At 39.2% G+C, this 27,513-nt stretch overlaps 2 protein-coding genes across 2 annotated transcripts; both read left to right on the top strand.

Moving 5' to 3' along the window:
- The first annotated feature begins 2,616 nt into the window (after window positions 1–2,616).
- On the top strand, window positions 2,617–6,689 carry LOC148852257 (putative wall-associated receptor kinase-like 16). The gene is made up of 3 exons (XM_088947586.1): window positions 2,617–3,184; window positions 3,761–3,865; window positions 5,397–6,689. Exons 1-3 carry the CDS (start codon window positions 2,695–2,697, stop codon window positions 6,566–6,568), a joined length of 1,767 nt encoding a protein of 588 aa, XP_088803712.1. The 5' UTR covers window positions 2,617–2,694; the 3' UTR covers window positions 6,569–6,689.
- A 15,149-nt stretch (window positions 6,690–21,838) lies between these two features.
- On the top strand, window positions 21,839–27,203 carry LOC148852256 (wall-associated receptor kinase 5-like). Its single transcript, XM_088945767.1, has 4 exons — window positions 21,839–21,910; window positions 22,126–22,270; window positions 23,684–24,541; window positions 26,557–27,203. Exons 1-4 carry the CDS (start codon window positions 21,839–21,841, stop codon window positions 27,201–27,203), a joined length of 1,722 nt encoding a protein of 573 aa, XP_088801893.1.
- Window positions 27,204–27,513: the final 310 nt, after the last annotated feature.

The raw sequence follows: 27,513 nt of genomic DNA, 5'->3' as shown, positions 1-27,513 counted from the left end.
GGACCATCGTATTGGGTCTAACATGGCGTATGTACTGTCATGCCATACCAGTACAAATTAGTCCAAAATGGTACCGGGCCACGGGCTGCACGGTCCAATTTACACTTCTAGATGATAACAATAATAATTTTTACATCTCCAGATACAAGAGTTGGCTGCCAAAGAAAATGCGGAAATATTAGCATCCCATATCCCCTCCAGATACAAGGTTGGAGATGATCCAACCTGTTACAAACATGATGAATTCAAGTTGTTCTGCAACACTGCCATATTCCCTCCAAAATTGACTTTGTATGGCGATGATCCGGAGGATGACCTCAACATTCTCAGCATATCACTTGATGCTCATCAACTAATGACTTCTATTCTGGGAAGCGTAAAATGTTACACGGGTGCACATTATAACCTGGAGGGCTATGACATTAGTTATTCTTTTCCAAACACATACAGGCTCTCCAATACCAGAAACAGATTCATGACAGTCGGTTGCGACACGTATGGCGAGTTGCGTGATTACGAGGGCAATGTGTTTTATGTCAACTGTCTATCGTCATGCTTGAACGATACAAAAGTGACAGCTGGTTCATCTTGCGGTGGTTTTGGTTGCTGCCAGACAACCATACCAAACGATCTTACTGACTTTGATTTATTCATATGGAGCCGTAACCACATCAGTAGATGTGGGTTGGCTGTTCTTATGTCCGACGCCCAGGATTCATTTGAGTCACAAGTTTCACATCTCTGGGACATAAGAAACAATGTTGAATACTGGACTGGGCAATTCGAAACCAGAGTTGCGAGGAAGCACAAAGAGACGTGGCTGGGTATGCCTGTGGGAGTAACACCTATTGCACCAACTGCTCAAATGGCGCTGGATATCTTTGCAATTGCCTGCATGGTTTTCAAGGGAATCCTTATCTTCCCCATGGATGCGAAGGTATGCTATTATTACGAAATCCAAACAATTATTCTTCTCTCTTTTACTTCAAAATTTAAATACAAATATTAAACATAAACGCTTTGCTGTTATTCACACATGGAAGTCACGAGATGAAACCATTGGTCCGTAAAGGACTCCTCTTGATAGCGCATGTGGTCATTCCAACATTTCCTAATTAGTCTATGTCTTACGTAGGGATGCCAAAGGGACGGGTTTCGTATTGTTTTGTTCAACCTAAACCCGATCCCCAACTTGACTAATTGGAATAGGTTCAGCAAGCCCGACCTGACCCATCCAAATAACAATGCCGGTATTCTTACCTAAGGACATCATACATTTCTTCTGTGTTATATTGGGCACGGTGTAGGTCAGAAATCAGAATCAACCCGAAACCTAATTAAGATTGAACCGAATATGATACCATAGTCCGGTCTGGGCGGGTTTATCACTTTATTCAATACACTGGCGTTCCTAGTCTTATACCCAACATTGTATTGTAACACGGCTGAAGTCATCGTAGCAGTCCGATTTTTCAATATGTCTTATGAAAAGCTTTACTTTTTAATGTGCAGTGGTAAACAGGTTAGTTGCGAACAAAGAATGTGAGAAAGAAACGATGAATTATGCATGCGGAAACAACACCTACTGTTCCTACTCTAACAACCACCGTGGATACGTTTGCCATTGTATGAAAGGTTACAATGGGAATCCTTATCTCCCCATTGGATGCCAAGGTATGTGTTCATTTATGATAATTGGCGTTTTCTTCAAAACTGTAATAGGAAATTTAGTACAATTGGGGCAATTAGAGACTTCTGATTAAACCACCCCATGGTGCAAGAAATAGAGGGACAATATATCCAGTTTGAACCGCCGGTAGTAGATCTCTTTAGATAATTCATATATTTACTCCTGCAAATTTTAATTTTCTATATATATATATATATATATATATATATATAGTCAATAGTTATAAGTTTTCACCTCCATCCTTATCAACCTCTCCCAATATGCTTGGTCCTGGAATAGGACCTTCTCGTTAGACTTAATCCCTCTTCATGGCAGATTTAGGTATTTCGAAGGAGGGTTTTGTGGCAGTAAAGGTCACCAGTGATGGGATTAGAGTTTACGTGGAAGGACATGGGGTTCATGAAAGGGGTCGATGCCAAACCATATATGGTGGTGTGTCTGTAGAAACTGCAAGGAGTTAATGTATAAAGTCTAGAACTGTAGACTTAGATTGCCGGGAAAAAAAATATTAATACCTCTTGAAAAAAAAACGGAAAAAATGCATTGGCTGTTTTCCTTTACCTAATTTTATAACAGCTGATGATGATGACGTTGCTTTACCAAAATCTCCAGAGATAAAGCAGCTAGATTGTCAAAGAAAATGCGGAAATGTTAGCATTCCATACCCGTTTGGCCTCGTTGGAGATGATCCAAGCTGTTATAGAGATTAATTCAAGTTGTTGTGCAATACAGCCACTGACCATCGTCCGCAACTGATGATGTATGGCCCCGACAGTGATGAGTATGGTGATAAAATTGTGTTGAACATATCACTACATGGCGAATTAACTTTCTCCTATCGGGCTTTTGTCGATTGTGATATGGAGGAGAACCGATACCCCTCGATATATTATCAGAGCAGGGTGGGAAGCCGAGGAGGCTACGAGACCAAAATTCCTAGGGAGTATAGATTCTCTAAATCCCGGAACAAATTTACGGTTATTGGTTGTAACATACTTGCCATTATGTCTGATTCCACTGACCAAGAGTCCCAATGTGTTTCATTATGTCATTGTAACACGGACAAGACCAATATACGCTGTAACGACACCGGATACCGCCAGACGGCAATACCAGAAGATCTTGTTTCATTTGAGGCATCACTTCACAGTATTGGCAATCTATCTACCACAAACTCTGCTTGGAATATGAGCAAATGCAGCATGGCCTTTCTGGCCGACAAAGACTGGTTTAATTCAAATGGTTCTTATCCATGGAGCTTAAGAAATGAGGTGGAATACCTTGTAAACGTTGGCTTCAGAACTCCAATAGTACTGGACTGGGCAATTCGAAACAACATTTCTTGCGAGGAAGCACAAGGACAAGGAGGGACAGACACTGACTATGCCTGCGGGCACAATACCGATTGCATACACTCCAAAAATGGCCCCGGTTATCTTTGCCAGTGTAAGAAAGGTTTTCAAGGGAATCCTTATCTCCCCGACGGCTGCCAAGGTACTAATTCATTATATTCTCTTCCTTTCCTTCAGTATTTACATGTATAGGCTGTGAGAGACAACACTACGATCAATTTCAGGGTCCAATTTTAGCTTGGGCTATGCTTGAACTACTATAAGCCTAGCCCAAAATTATACATGAATCATAAATTTTAGTCATCAAAATATAAACATGGTGCTGATAAATATGATATTATTTCCATGAGATTCTAATGATTCCTGTTATAATCGAATAATTTAACCTTCTCATTTAATTTAATACTTTTCTATTTGACTCATCATCATCTAAGCCTTATCTCAATTTGACTGGATCAGTTATATGAATCATGTTTAGCCATTCTGTTTAGCCATTAATACTGTCACTTGAATCATTTCAGTTTTACTCCACTCCCTCCAAAGTCTACATGCCATTACCCTTGCTTAATTAGTACTACGTTCATTTTATAACGACGATTAAAACGTTACTAATAAATCCAAAAATCAATATGAATCTGTGATTTGAGAAGGTCTTCGAAATATGCCAACACTTATAATATTTTTGCTAATGCTTTGACTATTGTCTTTCTCTTTCCAGATGTAAATGAGTGCAATGATCCAAATAATTATCCTTGCATAGGAACTTGCACTAATACAATTGGATCATACAATTGCTCTTGTCCAAAGGGTACTTATGGCGATGGTAAGAAAGATGGTCTGTATGCATGATAGTTATATTTTGCACTTTTAACACACAACACCACATTGAATGCAACTGTGATTCAAAATTTTATGAATCTCACCTCATTGATTTTTTGGTGGTCTTTTTTCTCTTCTCTTCTCTTCTCTTGCATGTAAGAAAAGAGTTATTGTCCCACATTATTTGGTAAAGAGATAAAATTGAGTATATTAGTAGGTTTGTTTCCTCTATATGTAGAACCCATAAGTGGAAAACACTATATATCACATTGGGCCAGGGTGGGGTGTGGGTATGCCACACCCTATCATTTTTCTCTTTCACTGTTTGGTTTGTAACCAGTTTGTCCATTTAAATTTAAATTTTCTTTTTTAAATGTTTTTCTTCGTATCTCTTCCTCTTTGTGTCTCTTCGAATAGGTGTATTGTTTTTGAGAGATACATCTCTCTTAAATAAAGTGTTGGATACATATAAGTGCACACAATAACACAATTTTCCTTTTCTATCAATTGTCTCTATGTCTAAGCATTATCTTTGAGTGGTTCGTGGGGGTTTGATAAACGAGTGCACATCTACTAGTAGTTGTGGGCTGTTCCTTCTTTACGACCGATTTGTATTTACTCGGCTGCTTGTAGGGGCAAATGTGGTTTAAGGAGAGTGGCCTAATGGTATGACTCAACCCTCTTTTCCTCTGCAATTCTCAGTCTCGACACAACAATTCTGCAACACTGTCACATTTTGGTTTACAAAGTGTTCATTGATAATTTCCCTACCTTCTGATTATTATTTTTACAACACAACTTCTCACCAATAATTACCCAACATTTGGTGAGATGCCATATGATATAAAAGTATAATTTTTATAGAACATAATATGTAACATTTAATCATAATATATTGGATTTGTCTATGAGCTCTTCTTTTGTAAAAGCTGATTACAAATTTCCTTTTCTAGATTAGAAGTCTGGAAGTGAATTAGAAATATTGTTACTTGATGATCTATTTCACATTCAAACAAGATTTTGGCTAGCAAAATAAGACGGTTCTCGTATTTTGCATGTTTAATTGGCTAGAAAAAACTGCTGATCAACGAACTATTATACATCAATTAACATGAACAATGGATTTCTCATGTTCATTCTATGGGATCTATTATACATATTTGGTAATAAAAGAAGATTTTTATAAAAGAAAAACTAAGAGAGAGATACAACGAACTATAGCAACTATAAAAAGGAGGCTGATCAACAAATAGATATTCAGCCAATCCCATTATATACACAATATGTATGTATGTACGTATATATAGGGGATGTTGTAGGGGTTAAACCAACAGTGAAAAAAGAAAATCTGCATGGATTCTAGAAGTTTTATGCCAAGTTTCCTTTTTCTTTTTATGAGAAACGGCCATGTTATTAGTCAATTTATGAAACCTTCTTCCTTGAGAAAATTACAATATAACAATGACTATATTGTATGACCATTTCTCTCTTGATATTCTGTTCACTAACTAATAATTGACATATATTGTATGCAGGTATAAGCCTTTGCATCTTCGTATTACTCATTTGTATCTCTTGGTTATACTTCATCATAAGGAAAAGAAAACTCATGAGATTAAAAGAGAAATACTTTGAGCAAAATGGTGGTTTGCTTTTACAACAACAGTTATCTAATGGAGGTTCAAAGCTCTTGAAAATCTTTTCAACCGAAGAGTTAAAGTTGGCAACCAAAAATTATAATGAAGAAAGCATCATAGGCCAAGGTGGACAAGGTACGGTTTACAAAGGCATTTTTCCTGATCATCAAATTGTTGCCATTAAAATGTCTAGAATAATGGATTCTAGTCAAATGGAGCAATTCGTAAATGAGGTTGTCATTTTAACTCAAATTAATCATCGCAACGTGGTAAAGCTCTTGGGATGTTGTTTAGAGACTGAAGTACCTCTGTTGGTTTATGAGTATATCTCCAATGGAACCCTTTTTCACCATATTCATCAAAACAATGTCATTTTGCTTTCATGGGAAGATCGATTGAGGATTGCAATAGAAACTGCTAGTGCACTTGCCTATCTTCACTCCAAAGTCTCTATACCAATCATTCATAGGGACATCAAATCCACAAATATATTATTAGATGAAAAATGTATTGCAAAAAATTCCGATTTTGGAGTTTCCAAGTTACTTCCTATGGATCAATCTCAAATAACCACATTGGTTCAAGGGACATTGGGATATTTGGACCCAGAATATTTCCACACGAGTCAATTGACAGAGAAAAGTGATGTTTATAGCTTTGGAGTGGTTCTTGTAGAGCTCTTAACAGGTAAAAAACCTCTTTCTTTTGAAAGACCACAAGAACAAAGAAACATGGCTACATATTTCATTTCATCAATGAATGAAAATCGTCTTTTTGAACTAATTGAAGATCGACTTGTGGATGAGAAAAATGTTGAGGAACTTTGTGTAGTTGCTAAGGTTGCAAAAAGATGCCTCAGTCTAAAAGGTGAAGAAAGGCCCACTATGGAAGAAGTTGCAATGGAGCTACAAAACTTGAAAAGGTTGAGAAAACAACCATGGGTTCAACCGATAGAGGAAGAGAGTGTGAGCTTATTATCTGAACCTTCAGAATTCTATCATGTTGGTGATACATCTGAGCAGTCTTCTTTGCAAAGAGATATCATATTGTCCATGAATTTCCCTCGTTGAGCAATAATCTAGGACATCCCTTAGGTCTAATGTTCTTTTCCTATCACTGTAGCAATATTGAAATAATGATTTGATCATCTTCATTAAACTATTTATATATTTTATTAGTAGATTTCCTTCATCTTATGTATGAGATCCAGTGAATGTACAAAAGCACATTGAAAATAATGCTTTACTTTCTTCTATGAAAAATAAGATTTCATTTCATGTTGTACCAAGTATAAAATCTTAGGAAGCTGATTACAAGAGAATTATTTCATGTTTGAATATCTAGAAGCAAACACTTTTTGCAAGAAAATGCAGTAAAGCTTACTTTTGTATCTAGTCCACTCTCTAATGACAAAATGATCCATTGTTTGGTACAATATGGTGAAATTATAAGTTGACAAGGATGAGAACATGGATTCAACCATAAGCAGTTGTTAAAAATTATAAGTCCACTCTCTAACCGCCAAGTTGTTAAAAATGAGTTGGTTTTAGCTTTTAAGCTATTTTCTTAAAACTAAAGTTACTATATGGTTAACGGTTTAGGCCGGTAGACGGATTTAGGTGAAACCATTTAACTTTATTTAAATAGGCCATTAATGAATTGACGGATTAGATAGGTTGTTATATTGAAACTCAACCTAAGCCCAAACCCACCCAATTTCCACCCCTACGTTAATCACCATATAGGAGAGGAGGATTAATTAGATAATGGTGCTGAGCTACCAGAATTAGAGGCAGTTGATCAAATTTAAAAAACTGGGGGTGATCAAAAGGCACAATGTTTTGGTGTGATGCTGACCGTTGATCACCGTTGATGAGATCAACGATCAAGATTCGATCAGGTGTGATCAAGAGGCACAATTCAAAGTTAACAGTCATTAACTGTTAACTACTTTTTAAATAGCCAAAATGTTTGAAATTGTAACTATTCAAGGTGCCTTCTTTAAACTAGCACCTACCTTTTCTTCATACCTCTGCATAAACTATTTAAGAAGCATGAATCAGACTCCAAAAACACACAATTTTGAAATTCACTCTCTCTCTCTCTCTCTTTCTCAGTCCGGTCTGCTATAGTCAAACAGAAGGTTTCTTTAGAGATTCTTCTACTTTGCTGGTTGCAAATTCTCGCCCAAGGCTCTGTTGTATCTTGGGAATGGATTTGCATGTAATCCAACAGCAAACTCAGTGAAACTAAGTGGGGGCAAATAACGTTCTAAAAACAGTGTCTTCAGATGCGCTTCAAAGCTTCTCCTCCAAAGTTATATTGACCCCATATCTCCAACAATTTTAGAACATTATTCTGCAGTGGAGGCAGAAGCAAGTATCACTTCAATCAAGATCTTGTTCGATTAGACCAGTTCGATGGAATAAACTTTAGTTAGTGGCAAGACAAGATGATCTTCTTTCTTACCACATTAAAACTATACTATCTGCTGGACCCCGAATCTGCAAGCACTTCCTGAACCCACTAACAAAAACTCCAAAAAACTAAAGAAGGAAAGAGCAAAACAAGAAGATGACTCACATTTGTGCCGATGACACATATTGAATGCCTTATTAGACCGACTCTACAACTTCTACAAGGAACTTACATCTCTAAAAGAAATCGGGAAGGCCCTAGAATTTAAATACAAGGTTCAAGAAGTAGGTACGAATAAGTATCTTATTGCAGAATACTTTGACTTCACCATGGACGACCATAAACCCATACTAGATCAAGTTCATGAACAACAGGTGATAGTCAACAAAATTCGATTCCTTGACATCATCCTTCCTGAATCTTTCCAAATGAGACCAATCATTGCCAAACTTCCACCCTCTTAGAAGGATTACAGGAAGAAGCTTCTGCACAAGGCTGAAGAACTTACCTTGGAGCAAATTTAGCAAAACCTTTGTATTGAAGAAGAGTCTCGAATTAGTGATAGTAGGGATAAGACCCTGGCTGGTATGCTGAACTCTAATGTCAATTTTGTGGAAAACGAATCAAAGAAGACTAACCCTATATTACAAATAAAGAAGAAGGATGGGAACTTCAAGAAGAGTAATAATAAGAAAGGATCCTACTATGTTTGTGGAAAGAAGGGGCACATGCCCGAGTTTGCCGACATCGGAAAGGCGGAACCAAGTCTGCATACATGGTAGAAGACAATCTAATTGCCATGATTATTGAAGTCAACATGGCAGAATTGTCTTCTAAATGGTGGTTTGATTTAGGCGCCACAGTCCACGTTTGTAAGGACAAGTCCTTGTTCAAGACATATGAAGAAGTGACTGATGGCCAGGAGGTATAGATGGGAAACCAAACATGTGCCAAAGTTGCTAGAAGAGGTAGCACAGAGTTTAACTTCACCTATGGAAAGACACTGACTCTCCTGAATGTTCTCCATGCTCCTAATATTAAAATGAACTTGGTCTCAGTAAATCTTGTTTGTAAGAAGGGATTCAAAGTTGTCTTTGAGTCCGATAAACTAATCCTATCCAAGAATGGGATGTTTGTTGGAAAGGGATATGATTGTAATGGTGTGTTTAAATTAAGTATTAATGAAGGAAAAAATTCTGCTTATATTGTTGATTCCTTCTCTTTATGGCATGATAGATTAGCACATTTGAATTTTAAATCCATAAAGAACATGAGCAAACTTTGTATAATTGATTACAGTAATCAATCAACTGAAAAATGTGAGATATGTGTAAAACCTAAAATGGCTAAGAAACATTTCCCTAGTGTTGAGAGAAATTCTCAACTTCTAGAACTAATTCATTCTGACATCTGTGAACTCAATGGTGTATTAAATAAAGGAGGTAAGAGATATTTTATAACATTCATAGATGATTTTTCTAGGTACACTTTTGTCTACCTTATGAGAACTAAGGATGAAACCTTTGATATGTTTAAATTGTATAAGACTGAAGTTGAAAATCAACTATAAAAGAAAATTAAAATCCTTAAAAGTGATAGAGGTGTTGAATACTTTAAAAATGAGTTTAATTCTTTCTATGAAGATTTTTGGAATAGTACATCAGTATTCTGCTCCTTATACCCCTCAACAGAATGGTCTGGCATAAAGAAAAAATAGAACACTTACAGAAATGATAAATTGCATGTTATTAAAAGCTAATGCACTCTTAAACCCGTGGGGGGAAACACTCCTAACAGCCTGCCATTTACATAACAGAATTGTTTGTAGAATTAATAACAAATGCCCATATGAATTATGGACATGAAGAAAACCTAATTTAGCATACTTAAAAGTGTGGGGGTGCTTAGCATATTATAGAGTTCCAGATCCTAAAAGAACCAAGTTAGGACTTAGAGCAAAGAGAGGTATGTTTGTTGGATATGCAGAACATAGCAAAGCTTATAAGCTTCTAGACTTAGAGTCCAACATAATAATTGTAACTAGAGATATTGAATTAGTTGAAAATAAACTGTGTTCTGAATCTACAGAAAATGACAGAGAGCCTAAGAGAGAAACTTAGTTCTCAATACCTATTGATAGTAATGAGATTGAAAGAAGAAATGACACTATGGTAATACCTACAATAGGAACTAGAAGAAGTCAAAGACAAAGAACAGAGAAACACTTAGGTTCAGATTTTATCTCTACTCAATCAATTGTATTTTTGGTTGAGGCAGATAGAGAGAAGATTTTGAATAAGATACCAATTGTCCTGAACATTGAAAATGATCCAAAAACCTACAGTGAGGCCATGACCTCTAGAAATGCTGCATTTTGGAAGGAAGTTATAAATAATGAAATGGATTCAATAATGTCAAATAACACAAGGGTACTAGAAGACTTGCCTACAGGATCAAAACCAATAAAATGTAAATTGGTGTTTAGAAGAAAATACAACACTGATAGAACTATACAAACTTTTAAGGCTAGATTGGTGGCCAAAGGATTTAGTCAAAAGGAAGGGATTGATTACTTTGACACCTATGCACCAGTGGATAGAACAACTTCTATTAGTACACTCATAGAATTAGCATCCATTTATCACTTATCTGTTCACCAAATGGATGTTAAAACTGCCTTCTTAAATGGTGATTCAAATGAAGAGGTTTATATGAAACAACTAGAAGGATTTATTCTTCTTGGAAATGAGAAGAAAGTCTGTAAATTGGTTAAACCACTATATGGATTAAAACAAGCACCTAAACAGTAGCATGCGAAATTTGATTCTTGCATTCTAGCTTTTGGTTTTAAACATAATAGTGCTAATAGATGCATTTACTAAAAATTCACTGAAAATTATGGAGTAATTGTATGTCTTTATGTTGATGATATGCTTATTGTGGGTACAAATATGGTTGTTATAAATGAAACTAAAAACTACTTATCCTCTATCTTCAAGATTAAAGATTTAGGAGAAGTAGATACCATATTGGGAATAAAAGTTAAAAAGCACAGTAGGTGCTATGCATTAAGCTAATCACATTATATCGAGAAAGTACTTGAGAAATTTAAACATTTAGGGTTTAAAGAATATAGCACCCCATATGATTCTAGTATAAAACTAGTAGAAAATACTAGTAGAGCAATTGCACAACTTGAGTATGCTATTGCAGTAGGAAGCTTGATGTATGCTATGCTTTGTACTAGACCTAATATTGCATTTGTAGTAAGTAAACTTAGTCGATTTACAAGTAATCCCAGTGCAGAGCACTGGAAGGCAATTGGGAGAGTTCTTGGGTATCTCAAGAGAACATTGAAACTTGGCTTATTTTACTGTGATTATCCACCTTACTAGAAGGGTACACTGATGTAAGTTGGATTAACAGTAATGGAGATAACAAGTCCACCTCTGGATGGATTTTCGTTCTTTGTGGTGGTGCGATCTCTTGGGCATCCAAGAGACAAACTTGTATATCTCACTTGACCATGGAATCCGAATTCATAGCCTTAGCGGTTGCTGGAAAAGAGGCTGAATGGATTAGGAACTTATTATTGGATATAAAACTTTGGCCTAGTCCTATTCCTCCAATTTCCATTTACTGTGATAGTGAGACAACTTTGTCAAGAGCCTACAGTGGTACCTACAATGGTAAGTCTGAGACATGAATTTGTTAGGCAACTAATTCAAGATGGAGTCATCTCTATAACCTATGTGAGGTCAAGTAAAAACTTGGTTGATCCTCTTACCAAGGGATTGGCCAGAGAATTGGTGAGAATGACAACTAAAGAGATGGGATTAAAACCCTTTACTTAGTCACTTGTAATGGTAACCCAACCTGAACTAAAAAACCATCAGTATTGGGTTTAATGGGTAACAACAATTTATAGTAATGTGAGTGTTAGCACTAACATTGAGAAATTTCCCATCACAATATAAACAGTGCTATCCGTTATGATGAGAGAGGTTGAGTTAAACTCTTAATGAAGTTCTGAAATTAGTCAAATAATGGAACATATAGTGTAACTTCACTTATTTGAACATAAAAGTGGTGTCACTTCTCATGAGAGTTTGGGTTTGCTCTCAGGATTGTTCATGAAACCAGGAAAGAAGCGCATGACCATAATAGTGCTGAACAAAACTTTAGGAAGATTTTCATTTGTTTTGTTATTGTTTGGTTGGTTTTATTGTTTTGTTATTCGTATAGCTCTTTCTTGTTTTTTTTTTCATTTTAATAAATTTTATTTTATTACTAAAAACTTCCCAGAATAGATATCTAATGACTAATGAGTTGCAGCCAGAAAAACAAAAGTGACAACTAGGTACTGACATCATTGCCCAACTTGACTCCAACATATTCTTTATAAATGAATATGTAATTTATCAATTATTTAATTTTACCTTGTTAACTTTTCTTTATTTTTAGGGTAAATTGTTGAAACCTCCCTGAAGTTTTTGGTTATTGTTGAAACTTTTCTTGAAGTTTGATAATTGTAATGAAGAATTACACTTGAGACGGACAACACTTAAGACGAACAAGGCAATGAAGAATTCCCGAGGAGCTCACCTGGCAGGAATACTCCGACGATCAAGTTAGATCTTTAGCGAAGAAGTATGAGAAATGCAGAGAGATAAGAGTGTGGATAGCACAATACCTTGGGGCCCTAAAAGGAGGGTCTTTATTTAATGGGATCCTCGCGGTCTTTGTGGAACGGTCCCAAAATCACTGCTATGATGGAGTGTGCCACTTAGGGGTAAACGTTATCCACTAACGTTAATCACTTTCGTTTGGACCGGGTGGGGAGGTAATGCTCGGCGTTACGAAGTGTAGTTCCACAAGATTGGGAAGCTGTTAAGGGTAGCTATCAGGTCGGCAGGTCGGGGTACTCGAACTATCTAATCCGAATTGTCATTCCTAAGTTATCGCTCACATATAGGTGTCGATCTTGTGACTTGTTACCGAAGTATTCTTACCTCGGGGTAGATCTAGCCCGGGAGAGCCTTAGCTTGGGGTGGACCCAACTTGGGGGAGCTTTAGATCGGAGTGATTGGAATACCACCCTGTATTGAGCTGTCACTTATACCGAACTGCCACTTGTACTGAACTGTCAGGCGGGGCCCCAACGAGCCCATTACACCGAGTTGCGGCCACTCTATCATGCTACCATGTCCAAGTGTCCCCTAATTACGAGGTTGGGCCAAATCAGCCCCCATCAATTGCCCCCCACTCCCCGTGCTAGGGGTCTTGACCCAGTGCAGGGAGTTCATGGAATGACAGGTGGATTAGGCTTGGAGTTCGGGCTGTCTAGCTAGGCAACTCATTGGTCAGATCAGTTCACTGTGTGGCTCAATCAAGGGTGACCTGAGTCGCGTACAGCTCACGCGCGGATGCCACAAGATTATAGACTCCACAGGCGTCAAAGAAATGCACTAAATTATTTTCACCTCAGGGGTCGTGTAGCCGATTTTCTTGAGAGCCGTCGGATCATCTTGATCCTGACGATTGATGCCTGAGTATAGAACCTATAAATAGTGGGGGTCCTGGGTCATTTTCTACCACAAGTTCACTTAGCGTTTATCTTGAGCTCCCGCCTAAAGGTCCCCAGCTTGGGTTCCTAGTTCGTCAAGTCCCTTACTTCGGTTGCATTCTTTTGGTGAGTCCTCCCCTAGCTTCCTTTCAGTTCATTTCTTCTGTTCGGGATGTCTAGTTTTGACAATCTTTTAGACAAGCCCGAGGTAGGTACCTCGGCTCAGGGTGACCCAATCGAAGTCTAGTCCCACAAGGCGCGGGAGGCCTCTAGCCATCAGGCATCCACCTCTCACCGAGGTCGGATGCCAAACAAGTTCAGTCCCTCTACCATGACCTTGGAGAGAATTCGGTCTCTCATCCTTCAATACAACCTGCCCCGGGAGTACACCTATAGTCTTGACGAGATCCTGCTTTTCAGGGAGCAAGTCATAGTCGGGCTTTGTCTTCCCCTCCACCCTCTCACCATTGAAGTTTTAAACCACTTCAATGTCACCATTGACCAGCTCCACCCAAACTCGATACGCAATGTGGTCGAGACGATCTCCCTTTGTTTTGACTACGCTCTCCCTTGGACCTAGATATCTTCTCTTCGATCCTGTCCATCAAGAAGCACACCGGAGTTCTCCTAGAGCACAGGCAGGCTTACTATCTTTCCCCTTGTTCGGGCTTCAAGCTCATGCATAAGCTCCTGAGCAAGGTCCCGGCCTAGAAGCAGGACTACTTCATAGTCCGAAGTCCCGAAGGATGGCCCTTCCTTTCCTAGTGGAGGGTGGTCATCCAAAACATCGGAGTCAGGCTAGACAAGGAGACAAGGGAGACACTCCAATCTTGGGCAGAGCTCGGGTTCGACTACAGGGACTTTATTGCTGAGGGCAAGCTAGTACAAGCCGACCTGAGTCCTGGTAGGTCATTTTTTACTTAGCTTCAATTCATTCAAAAGTTCTTTTTAACAATTTCTAATGCCGAGCTTCTATTTGCAAGGCTTATGGAAGACAATCTTAGGGTGAACAAGCTCCAGGCAGGGAACCTCTTTGACAGAATGAAGAAGAAGAAGCGAGCTGCCAAAAAAGCTCGCACCGTTTCCCCAAAGGCTCCTAAGCTCGAGGTGTCTGAGGCTCCAATCATGGACTTGGAGCCAGATAATCTGTCAGTTCGGGAGCCTGAGACAGCAATGGAGCCCGAGCACGAGGCAGCTTCAAATCCAGAACCTGCCTCTGAGCTTGCCCCTATGCCAGAGACAACCATCTCCAACTCAGGGAGTGATGGGGGCTGTCCGGAGCATTCTTGTCCCACGGTGCACCCTTCGAAAGAGCAAGGGGACCGTCTATGCGGAGGAGGTCGCCGACTGGGCCGATCACATGCCTGCCCAACTTGAAGCTCGGGCATCTACCCACTCCATTGTGGTGCATATTGTTTCTTCCCTCTCCCCCCTTCGTTTTTGCGATTTTTGATGGTGCTGACTGACTTCTTTTTGGCAGGTGAAATCCGTCGTGCACGCCTTGACCCTCTAGTTTGACAGGCATCTAAAGTGGGCTTTAGCTACTGAAGAGTCAGCTCGCGCAGCCCATACCGAGCTGAGACTAGCCTGTGGATAAATTCACAAGTTGGAGAACGGCGCCCAAGTTCAAAGGACTTATATCGAGGTGCTGATGAACAAGAAGGAGGGGTTGTTTCATGAGGTGGACACTTTGAAGGAAAACAAGGTGTCTTTGGAGCAGGAGGCGGTCTCTCTAAGGGCGGACAAGGCGTCCTTGGAGCGGGAGGTGGCTACCTTGAAAGCAAGTCAGGTGGCCCTAGAGCGCAAGGTGGAGAATCTTCAGGCCGATGTGAAGGAATGACCGAGATCTTCACCCAAGCCATTGAGGAGACCAAAGTCAAATCCGTCCAAGACTACGTTAGGTTGAACGAATTCGACGAGGTGCTAGAAGAGGCCTACCACAAGGGCTTCAAGCTAAGCCGGTTCCTCATCGGGTGCGAGTTCCCGCAACTGGACGTGAGCGCCATCACCACCTCGCAAATCACCCGGGAGATCGCCAACCAGGCCACTGAAGACTTGGACTCCGAAGAGGAGGGTGGCGAAGAGGAAGCTCCTGTTGAGGCCCTGAGTAGAGAGGATGGGTCCCCAAAGTAATTCGGGCAGTCCCTACATATTGAGCCTACGAGATCGATTTTCTTTTTTTTTTGTATCGTACAAAATATGCTCATTGTAAAGAAACTTAAAGAATGAAATGTCCTTTTTTGCAAAGTGTTGTGCATTTTGATCCTTTACTGAAGTGCATCTTATTCAAACTAATTAGAGTTAAGTGCCCAAAGTAGGATCCCTCAACTAGTGTCACCCCGAACTATCTCTTATTACTTAGTAGGGGTTGTTTCACAATGTACACTGATGTGAGTAACATAGTAGGTCGTATGCCCGACCTATCCTTGCCTGAGTTAATTATTGAGGTTTGGTTCTCACCCGAGCTACCCGTGCCTTTGGCATTACACATGCTGAAGCAATTAGCTCTTATATGATGCCAAGGTCTCCCATTTGCTCGACACTTTGACCCTTAGGCTCTTGGAGTGACTTACAGTCCACTTAGCTTGGTAGTTATAGGTAGTATTGCCTCAAGTTGACAATCTTCCATGCTCGAGGTACTTGTTTCCCTTATAGGGCTTTGAGCTCGTACGTTCCTTCCCCGAGTACCCACTTTACTCAGTAGGGTCCCTCCCAATTTGGGCCAAGCTTACCAATCGGGCTCAGGTACCATAATCTTACAAAGAACCAGGTCTCCGACACAGAGGTTCCACTTCTTGACTCTGACGTTGTAGTACCGAGCTACCCTCTACTAGTAGGCCGCGATCCTAATGTATGCGAGGTCCCATACCTCGCCAAGTAGGTCGATGTTGGTGTGTAGCTCATCCTCATTTGCCTTATCGTCGTACGCTTCTAGACATAGGGTGGGGACCTCGATCCCGGTAGGGATGACTGCCTCGGTGCCGTAGGTGAGGTTGAAGGGAGTCTCGCCTGTCGTAGTCTTCGCCGTAGTCCTATAAGCCCATAGTACACCGGGTAACTCGTCTACCCATAACCCCTTTGCTCGGTCTAGGCGCGCCTTCAATCCACGAAGGATGGGTCTGTTCGTGACTTCCACTTGGCCGTTGGCTTAAGGGTGCGCCACCGAGGTGAGATTTTGCTGTATCCCCATGTCTTTGCACCAATTCTAGAATTTAATGTCTTCAAACAGCTTACCATTGTCGGAGATCAGCACTCGGGGTAGTCCAAAGTAGCACACTATACTCCTCTAGAAGTTCTACACATTCCGAGCTGTGATCTTCACGAGAGGCTCGACTTCAACCCACTTGGTAAAATAATCGACTGCCACCACTAAGAACCTTCTCTGCCCCATCGCTGGTGGGAATGGACCGAGTATGTCAGTTCCTCACTGTGTGAAGGGCCATGGGTTGGTAAGTTATTTTAGATCGGAGGCGGGCTGGTGGTGGATGTTGGTGTGCTTCTGACACATGTCACATTTTCTAACGAGCTCGATCGCATCTACCTTCATTGTTGGCCAGTAGTACTCCTATCATAGTGCCTTTTGGGTGAGAGCCTTGCCTCCCAAGTGTCTACCGCACAGGCCCTCATGAGTATTTGGCCTCGAAAGGTCACAAGTAGCGCAGGTAGGGGAGCGTGTAAGATCTTTGGTACAGCCATTCTTTTATCATGATGTATTTGGCCGCCTGACGCTCTACCCTTCTGGCAGTATTACAATCTGTAGGGAGGGTCCTGTGTAGCAGGAAACTCGTGAGTGGATCAATCTAGCTTGGCTCTGCTTGAACCACAGGAGCAGTCTCCTCTGCCCCCCCAAGAACACTAGGCCAAGACAAGTTCTCTATATACATAGTTGGTGGGTGTCGAATCCAACCAAAGATAAATAGTCTTGCTCTGGTTTAATAATTTATAGATAGTGATGAGCAAGGTCGTCTCCACAGAGATTGGGTGGATTTATTTCCAACTAAACGAAGTAAGGGAGGTTGTAAAGCTAAGGAAAATAAGAAAATAGCAGAAAATAACAGAAAGCAAAGATCAAATTGATGGGAGATAGCTTCCGGTTGAAGGGACTAGTTCAGCCTTCATTCTTATCATTGATCATCGATGCAAGGATAGGTTCATATGTTTATGAATAAATTGGTTATAGCTATTAACAAGCTCTAACAGCCAACCTCTACTCGTATTATTCGACAACCAAAACAAGCTCTTTGGTTGCTTCTCTTATTAATAGACAGTCCTGAACAAGATCTTAGGATTTAATCTATTAATAGCATTAAGAGGGGAGAGACCTAATTCTGGTCAGCGATCTCACAAGCTCGAACCGTTTAAACCAGATTATACATTTTCCTAACATAGATCGAAAACTTTTTTGCAATCAATTTCTATTAGTTGCCACCATGATTGGACCTACCAATCATATACGAAACTGGAGGTTCAATCGGCCATAGATTATTTCCTGGCGAAAAATGTCCATGACAATTACTGCCTTTTCCAAAACTACTAAATTTTGCATGTAGCTGTTGCACGTATTAAGGCTATTGTGATCTAAATCCATCATCTCGGGGTCCAGATGTAGTAGGCACTTTAGATAAGTACAATGAATAAATACATAATAGTTGTGTGACACATTTATCAGTTAACTCACCTTCATCCAAATGTTTTTATTCCGTTAGACAGTAATTATTTATTATTTTATTATTTTTGTCAAAATAATTAAAAATAAAAACAATAAAAAAGAAAAACTTAAACTATTGGGATTTGGAATCATTTACATTTTCTTTTTTTATTATTTATTAGTTTTAATTATTTTAACAAAAATAATAAAATAATGGATAATTTATGTCTAGCGCCACCATAGTGCGCTATTATGTATTTCCTATTGACTAATATTGGGTACATGTCGCAATCACTAATGTATTATTAGAACTATTCCAACAACCATTTGAGAAGAGACCCACCATAGTGCCCATGATACTGGCGTAGTTGCTGAGAGTAACACATTGTCTTTTAAGAAGCTACACTTGAGTAAATGAGGTTGATTCCCCATATCTCTCATCCCCAGGATCGCTATTTGATTCTTTTTATTTTTTATTTTTTATTTTGTTTTCGTTCAAACATGATGTATAAAGGATACTTTAAGCCTGTGACTCATAGATAGTGACTAGATCAGTTGCTCCTGTCATGTAACAAGATTCTTTTCAAAATGATCCTATTAACACCTCTCAGCCTATGAATTTGATTGCTTCTTCATTAATAGAGTCCCAGGTTGCTGGCCTTTATCCTATACAATGAATATCTTAGACTTCAAGAGAGATTTGATGAAGTGTTAGCTCAATTTGATGCATAGTTGACTACACCGATATTCTTTCCTACTTTTGCATCTCCTCCCTTTATGACATCTATTGCACCCATCACAACTATTTCACCACTCCTTTGTCTTCACCAATTCAGCTTCTCAACTTATCCCACAAAATACATTCAACCTTCACATGTAGTCTTCATATTAGCCTCTTCCCATCATGTTTAGTGACAATAAGAACCCAAGTGTTCCATGCCACCTCTTATGTATCCAAAACTTTTTTATACCACTTTTCTTATAATATGAAATTAGTGTTAGATCGAGCTAACCTAGAAGCTATGAGTGCAAAAGTCAAGGGATACATTTCTTGACTATGCATATCATGGTTTTTAAATCATCATTGATTCAGACGATCGGACCGTTCAGGCAATCGGTTCTGTTTTACCTCAAACCCAATCCCTAACTAAAAACCGTTAAATCAATCAATAACCCGTTGACCTGAATAGTCGAATCATTGACTCATTCAATATTCTTTTACCATTTTTATTTTTAATTATTTTTTATTCTTTTTGTTAGAACAGGCATGAAGTGGATGGTTAAACTGTCGACTCAGAAACCGGTGGCCAAATCAATTCTATTTCCAGGTCGTTTTCTAAAACTAACATATAAGTGACAGGAAATGGCAATTAAATTGCGTCATCCCATGCCAAAGGTAGAGATGGTCATTGCCTTCATTAAAACAATAAAAGATCCAACACCTAATTAATAGTATTGAGGTCAATCAAAGAATGTTTTCAACATCTAATTGATAGTATTGACGGAAAAACCTTGGGTTTCAAGAGTCAGTATTTATCACTTGCAAGAAAAGAATCTTCTTAATGTCATTTCTACTTATACTATGTTCTACTTCCTTTCAGTAAAATCTTTATGCATAGATTTGGTTAAGAAGCATAGAGCCTTTTAGTGGAGAGGTAGTGGGGAATTGTAAAATCGGTTAGTTGGGATAAGACTTCTCAAAGAAAAGCTGAAGGTGGAATAAGTTTTATGGACCTTTACTCTTTCAATTTAGGTTTGTTATCAAAATTGGCATGGAAAATCCTTAGGGACTCCTTGCCTACCATAGGCCCTTAGGACTAGAGGAGTGATCTTATTGGGTGAGAAGTTCTTCTGCAAAGGGTGAGATGGTTAGTAAACAGTGGGAATCTAATTAACAATTGGGATTTATTAACATTGACGATTCCAGATTAATGGAGCCAAAACTAGGACTTGATAGCCTTGCTAAAATAGTAGACCTCATAAATGTGGGTGTCAAAAGCTTGAATCTATATATCATCAATTCTCTTTTTTGTCCCGTTTTTTCTCTTATTAAAATCAGTTTTCAATTTATCATACATTAAAAAATTATTAAATTTATTTTGAGTTTTTAAATATGAGCTTATTTTCACTTGTTAGAAATATAAGAGGAGAGTATAGAGGCTTACTATCATGCAACACGTGCGCACGCATGTGCATACGTGTGTGCAGCCAATGAGACACTTTAAAGATACACTTTGCTCATACCTCGTGTGGTTTGAGAAGAGCGGTTTTGACTTTTGATGTTTCAACGGTGATGAGATTAAGAGGCACTATTCAAAATTAATAGTCATTAATTGGTAACTACATTTTATAAAAATCATGTTTATATATATACACATATTTTTTATAAAAAGAATAAATAATATAACAAATTTATAAAAATACAATATAAATGATATATTTATAAATATATAACACATCAGATTGAATAGTGGGTAATATAAATCCGATACAATCGAAAAATCCGATCAGAGGTGATCCAAATTTAACCAATTTGCACACCTATGTACCTCAAGGAGTTTTAAAGCCACGGCCCCATGTCCAAGAAAACATTATACTATGGGCCTTTGAATTTGTCATAAAATTAAGCAATAACTCTTGAACAGACCCATTCCTATCTTATGGGCCTTCTCGCACATCTGAAAAGGATACCTTGGTAATTAAACAAATGAGCCAGGCATATTATATATTTATATTGCTTGCAATATGGGTTTTGGATGGGTGGATACAGTCCGGCCCGTTCCTATGTCCATATTGCGAGGTCCAGTAATTAAACCAGAAGCTTTATTTTCCTCTTTCGTGCAGGAACAAAACGATGATCTTGTTGACGAACAGTAAGAAGGAAATGCTTCGGCCCATGTTGCTTTATCTCATCTCAATAGGGATGTTGGTAATGAAGGCAGAGGCAGCAGCATCGACATTGTCTCACACAAAGCCTGACTGCCCAGAGCTATGCGGGAACACTAGCATCCCCTACCCTTTTGGCATTGGAGATGATCCAAACTGTTTCGTCAATGGAGATTTTAAGTTGATCTGCAACACTTCTAGTGACTTTCCCTTACGGACCAAGGGCGGCCTACCCATTCTGAACAAATCGTTGCAAGGTCAGCTTACAACCTCCATTTGGGCAGCTGTCAAATGTTACATGGGAGGGAACCAAAGCTTGAATGGATATGACATATCTCTTAGACTGTCAAATACCTACCCGGTATCCAACACCAGAAACAGATTCACTGGTATTGGTTGCGATATGTATGGCATTTTGTACGACTTCAACAAGGAGGTCTACTATGTCGAGTGCACTTCATCATGCTTGAACGATACCACAATTACGGGGTCATCTTGTTCTGGCCTTGGATGCTGCCAAACCACGATACCCAAGGATCTGAGTTCTTTAGTCATACATATAGGAAGTTATGGCAACTTCACCAACACAAGGAATATCAGTAGATGCGCGTATGCCATTCTGTCAGATCAGGATTGGTTCACCTCACAAATGTTACCTCCCTGGAACATAAGAAATAACGTGGAATACCTTATACAAACTGGGTTCAGAACTTCGATGGTACTTGACTGGGCAATTCGAAATGAGAGTACTTGCGAGGAAGCACAAAGCAAAATGATTTGGCTATGCTTGTGGGAGTAACACCTACTGCACTAACTCCACAAATGGCCCTGGATATCTTTGTCATTGTATGCAAGGTTATCAAGGGAATCCTTATCTCCCTGATGGATGCAAAGGTAGGAATTCAGTTATAAAGATCTCTTTTGATTCAGTACTGTTTAAATAGAAAAGATAGCATAATCGGATCAATTAGCCATTCAAGTTATTACAGTCTACTCAATCCAACACCTGATCTTTTATAACTAGATTATTTATTAAATGATATTAGAACATCCAAGTTATCAATTTATTCAAAGGAAGGTTTTCAAGAGGGCTTATTTTGTATTTCCAGTGTTCGACTGGTCAGCTGCAAGGAACTGCCAGTTATGCATGTGGGAACAACACCTACTGCTCGAACTCCGACAATGGTTCTAGATACATTTTCCACTGTATGGAAGGTTACCTTGGGAATCCTTATCTCCCCCAGGGATGCCAAGGTATGAGTTTACAAGATTTGCTTTATATTTTAATAGCAAATATTGCCTAATTTAAATTTGATCCAGGAATAATGTCATTGGGTCGGCTTAAACGGAGAGCCTTCCTTGACCCAACCCCATTGGGTTGGTTGGGTATTGTTGGGTGTCTTGATTTAGTGTTGGGTTGGGTGCGGGTCAGGGTGAATCTGACCGCTATCTGTCTCAAGTTGAGGCAGGGAGCAGTAGGTACTGTATTTATTTTAAATTAGGAAATACTTTGTATTTGGATGCAACTCAAGTCCATTTCCTGAGAAGCACCATACCGTTTTAAAAGAGGAAACAATTGGGCTTGCATTTAAACTTATTAATTGTTAGTGGGTTTCTTTAGTGGACTTCTAATGGTTAGTTTGTTAGTGGGTTTCTTTGGGCTAGGTTTAGTAAATGCTTGAAGGGTTAATCTTACATTAAATGCTCCAATTGCTAGTTTTTGTTTTCTATATAAAACCTTGTGATCTCAAATTAGAGGATGAAGTTCTTTCTTTTGTTTTGAGAAGCCTTTAGCTTTTCTAGAGAAATGAGAGAATTTTCTTTTTAGGTGAGTGAACTGTTATGGGCCCGAGCGTAGGATCGCGTCACGGGTGATTTGTCAAAAGAGATCACCCGAACTCTCCCTTAGGGTGATTTGTCCAAGAGATCACCCGAACTCTCCCTTGGGGTTATTTGTCTAAGAGATCACCCGAACTCTCCTTACTCTCCTTCTTGACTGCAAAAAACTGAATCCCTGTATTTCAATTCGTAGCTCCTTAAATAGGAGATTATAGAAAGAAATTCCAATTAAACTCAAACTCCAACTTGAACTCAAACTCCTAGTTACATACTCCTAATGGTAACTCACTCTTACTTAAGATAAGATAAAGATAAGATAAGGGATAAGGGATAAGATAAGCTGGCGGCGAGTTGGCTTGACGTGTCCAGATAAGGGTGGGCCTACCCCTATGAGCTGTCGTGTGGACCCCACTCTGCTGCTGCTACCAGGTGCGTGCGCGCGGCTCATGGTGTCGCTGCCGCGCGGTGCGTGTGCGCAGCGCTGCTGCCGCACAGTGCGTGCGCACGGCTCATGGTGCCGCTGCCGTGTGGTGCCAGGCATGTGCGCAATGCATGCTATCGTGCGGTGCACGCTGCTGCCTGGCGGTGCGTGCTGCGCCTATGACTGCGCCGCAGTGCGCTGTCGGCTGGTGTGACCATAACATGAACCTCCATTCTTATTGCCTCGTATTACAAGTCTTCTCATATTAGTGAATTATCATCCAATTTTCTTCTTTTTTTTCTATTTCTTTGAACAAGTTTCTTTTACATTCTCCTCCTATTTGAAATGTTGCTTCACTGCATCTTACTACATCGAATAACGGTGATCTATAATATTGACAATAACAGCATCGACATCCTTCTGGACAAAACCTGGCTGCCAAAACAAATGTGGGAATATTAGCATCCCTTACCCATTTGGTCTGGTGGGAGAAGATCCATCCTGTTTCAGAGATGAATTTAAGTTGTTCTGCAACAATGCCACTGACCCTCCCCAACTGGAATTGTATGGCCATAATTTTTTCATGGATGCTGAGAGATTCATTTTGAATATATCACTACAAGGCCAACTTACCTTGTGCATGCTGGCTGCTATCCGTTGTTATGAGGAAAATAGCGGAAGGTTAAAGGAATACAGTCTAAACATCCAATTGCCAAACGCATACAGATTCTCCAACACCAGAAACAGATTCACGGCTATCGGATGTAACACACTAGGCATCATGTCTGATTTCTATGCTGAGAAGTTCCAGAGTGGATGCATTTCATTCTGTCCATATGGCATGCAATTGACGGACCTATCTTGTAGTGGCATTGGCTGTTGTCAAACTGCAATACCAAATCATCTTGATACGTTTTTTCTGAAGCTTCAAATGTATGACAACAGAACCAACTATGCCTACACTTGGAATATCAGCAAATGCAGCTACGCTTTTCTCTCTGACCAAAGCTGGTTCACTTCAAATGCACCCTACCTATGGAATTTAAGAAATGAGAAGGAATATCTTGTAAATGTTGGGGTGAGAGTTCCGATAGTTCTCGACTGGGCAATTAGGAATAAGACTTGTGAGGAAGCACAAAGTGACAAGGCCGATAATGCTTGTGGGGAGAATATCTACTGTTCTAACTCTACAAATGGCCCTGGATATCTTTGCTATTGTGTGGACGGTTATCAAGGGAATCCTTATCTTTCCAATGGGTGCCAAGGTATGATTTCACTTCTAACGTGTTATGCTTTACAATATAAATTTAACTAGGAAAAGGGTTCCTTATTAATTTTTTTATTGCTAATTAAAATGTAAAATTTATAAAGAGGGAGCAGTGAAAAATAAGTACAGCCCGCCCAGAAAAGCCAACCAAAAGTTCAAATCAGCCCCCACTAAACTGCCTCTACAACTTCGCACAGCATATCTCCGTCGTGTATCAGAAACATCTCCCAATAATAATACCAAGAAGGATGATATCATCATTGGGAGATATTCCCAATACACGGCGGGATGTGCTGTGGGATGTTGTGGGGGGCTGATTTGGTTTCCACCAAAACTGCTATAAGTAAAAGCATAGCACTTAAATAGCTAGAAACAAAAGCAAAAGCATAGCACCCAAGGTATGGTGTTCCCAATGCACGGTTAAAACATGCTGTGTGGTCGGTGTGAGGCGTGCTCTGTGAGGAGCAGTTCCTCTGTCCCGGTCTCTAGAAGCATAGTTTTCAAAATCGGACTGGACCAGACGGTCGGACCGGAAAAACTGGGAACTAGTCAGGTGATTTGTTCTGTTTTTTTCTAAAACCAGACATTTGCAAAAAACGTTGATTTGGTCAACAAACCGCTGACCTGGGCAGTTGAACCGTTCAAACCATTCAATGGATTAACATTTTTTTATTTTTTTATTTTATTTTTTAAATATTTTTATTTTTTCGTGAGGATGGACCAACCATTTGATTCAGACGGTCAGACAGTTTAACCTAAGAACCAGTTAGGGTTTGTTCTCCAAATCGGTTTTAAAAACCTTGTCTAGAGGTATAAAGAACCTCTCTTCTCATCTTTCTTTGCACAAATAACTACAAAGAAATCTCTGAAAGAGCTTCTTCAATTACTTTTTGCCATTACTTACACTGACATTGATATGGGAAGAAGGATCACTAGTCTTATCTTCACTAGAGCCGCCAGAAGCACAGAAATGCTGCTCTCATCCCATAAACTATACCACGAATCAACAGCATTCTTATGCAAAGGGATACTGATTTTCCGACTCCTAGAACAGATTATGAGTTCACATCTCCTCCCCACAAGAGGCCACCCCACAATGCCCCACAGTACAGTCCCGCCATGTATTGGGAAAATCTCCCGATGATAGTATCAGAACCGATGATCATCGGGAGATGTTCCCAATACACAATGGGGATGTGCTGTGGGGCATTGTGGGACAGTCCCTTGTGGGGGAGGAGACCAACCCTCACTTCCATTGGCCCAATAAGGATTTTCAATTAATCCTAAAATCAATTTAGTATAAGAATCTAGCCGAGATCACATCTCCAACCCACAACGCCCCACAGCACATCCCCACTGTGTATTGGAAACATCTCCCAATGATGACATCATCAGGACTGATACTATCATCAGGAGATATTCTTAACACACAGTGGGGATATGCTGTGGGGCGGAGATGTGAATTTAATCTAGCCAATAGCCATGCAATATTTTATTTTATTTTACTTTTTCAGTTTAAAAATATCAAAACTCTATTATACGAGGACTTCTTGGGATGAAACTTGCCACCATGAATAAAGTAATGGGTCAAAAAAGGAACATACAGGGCTCTTTAGTTTTGGTTGAAAGGTTGTAAATCAATTCGGGCTGCACATGTAATTTTGAGCTAATGCTTTATTTATTTATTTATTTTATTCATGGGCAGATGTAAATGAGTGTGAGGATCCAAAAAGCAATCTTTGTGTAGCCATCTGTACTAATACAAAAGGATCTTACTACTGTTCTTGTCCAAGGGGTAGTTATGTCGATGGGAGAAGAGATGGAAGTGGTTGCACTTTTCATTAATTGACTCTTATTCTAGTTGACTCTTTGTCAACTAGCTAATTGCCATTTTTTTTCATTAGTTGAGTAAGTAATTGCCATTTTTAATCATCTGTAGTTCATTGTTCTACTTGATTATAAGGAAAAGAATAGTTGCCATTAATTACAATGAGAATTGCATTCTTGGTCAAGGAGGTCAAGGTACAGTATATAAAGGCATTCTACCTGATCATCGAATAGTTGCCATTAAGAAATCCAAAATAGTGGATAAGAGCCAAATTGAGCAATTTATAAATGAAGTTATTATTCTTACACAAATTAACCATCGAAATATAGTCAAGCTATTGGGATGTTGTTTAGAGACTGAAGTTCCTCTACTAGTTTATGAATACGTGTCCAATGGAACTCTTTCTCAGCACATTCATAAAAACAGAATCTCTGTGCTTTCATGGGATGATCGATTGAGGATTGCAACAGAAACCTCTAGTGCATTGGCCTATCTACACTCTGCAACTTCTGTACCAATCATCCATAGAGATATCAAATCTGCAAATATACTATTGGATGATAGTTTTACAGCAAAAGTCTCTGATTTTGGAGCTTCAAGGCTCTTTCCTATGGATCAAACTCAAATAACCACCTTAGTCCGAGGGACCTTTGGATATTTGGACCCAGAGTATTTCCACACCAGTAAACTAACAGGGAAAAGTGATGTTTATAGCTTTGGAGTGGTACTTGTGGAGCTTATAACAGGGGAAAAACCAATTTGTTTTGAAAGATCGGAAGAACAAAAAAATCTAGCTGCTTATTTCATTTCAATGATGAACGAGAATCTATAAAATTTGTTGAAGAACAAAACCAATTTGTTTTTTGTAAATGTTACTTAAATATTATTAAATATATAAAATTTGGTTGTAGTCATAATTAAATTAATCTATATATTACCATTTTTAGTTATAATTAAATTAATCCAAGCCTGAGCTCAAGTTTTAAGACTTTGGGTTGGGCTCTGGTTGATCCTCAACTTAACCCTTCCCCCAACTTGCACCCATAAGAGCAATGTGACATTTGTAATTAGACTGAACCAAACCGAGTGCAAACCATGCATGCATTATTTTTGGGTTTTCTTACTATTTAGATAAAAATTAT

The sequence above is a fragment of the Nelumbo lutea genome, chromosome 5, assembly GCF_056320005.1.
Source record: "Nelumbo lutea isolate HS-2025 chromosome 5, American lotus-T2T, whole genome shotgun sequence".
Lineage (NCBI taxonomy): Eukaryota > Viridiplantae > Streptophyta > Magnoliopsida > Proteales > Nelumbonaceae > Nelumbo > Nelumbo lutea.
Note: the sequence above shows the minus strand (reverse complement) of the source record. Positions and strands in the feature narration are given on the sequence as shown.

Coding starts and splice junctions, on each gene's coding strand:
- LOC148852257 (XM_088947586.1), top strand. CDS start 2,695: ATGTCTGATTCCACTGACCAAGAGTCCCAATGTGTTTCATTATGTCAT. Junction 3,185..3,760: donor TCTCCCCGACGGCTGCCAAG/GTACTAATTCAT, acceptor TTCTCTTTCCAG/ATGTAAATGAGTGCAATGAT. Junction 3,866..5,396: donor AAAGGGTACTTATGGCGATG/GTAAGAAAGATG, acceptor TATTGTATGCAG/GTATAAGCCTTTGCATCTTC.
- LOC148852256 (XM_088945767.1), top strand. CDS start 21,839: ATGGCCCTGGATATCTTTGTCATTGTATGCAAGGTTATCAAGGGAATC. Junction 21,911..22,125: donor TCTCCCTGATGGATGCAAAG/GTAGGAATTCAG, acceptor TTGTATTTCCAG/TGTTCGACTGGTCAGCTGCA. Junction 22,271..23,683: donor TCTCCCCCAGGGATGCCAAG/GTATGAGTTTAC, acceptor TGACAATAACAG/CATCGACATCCTTCTGGACA.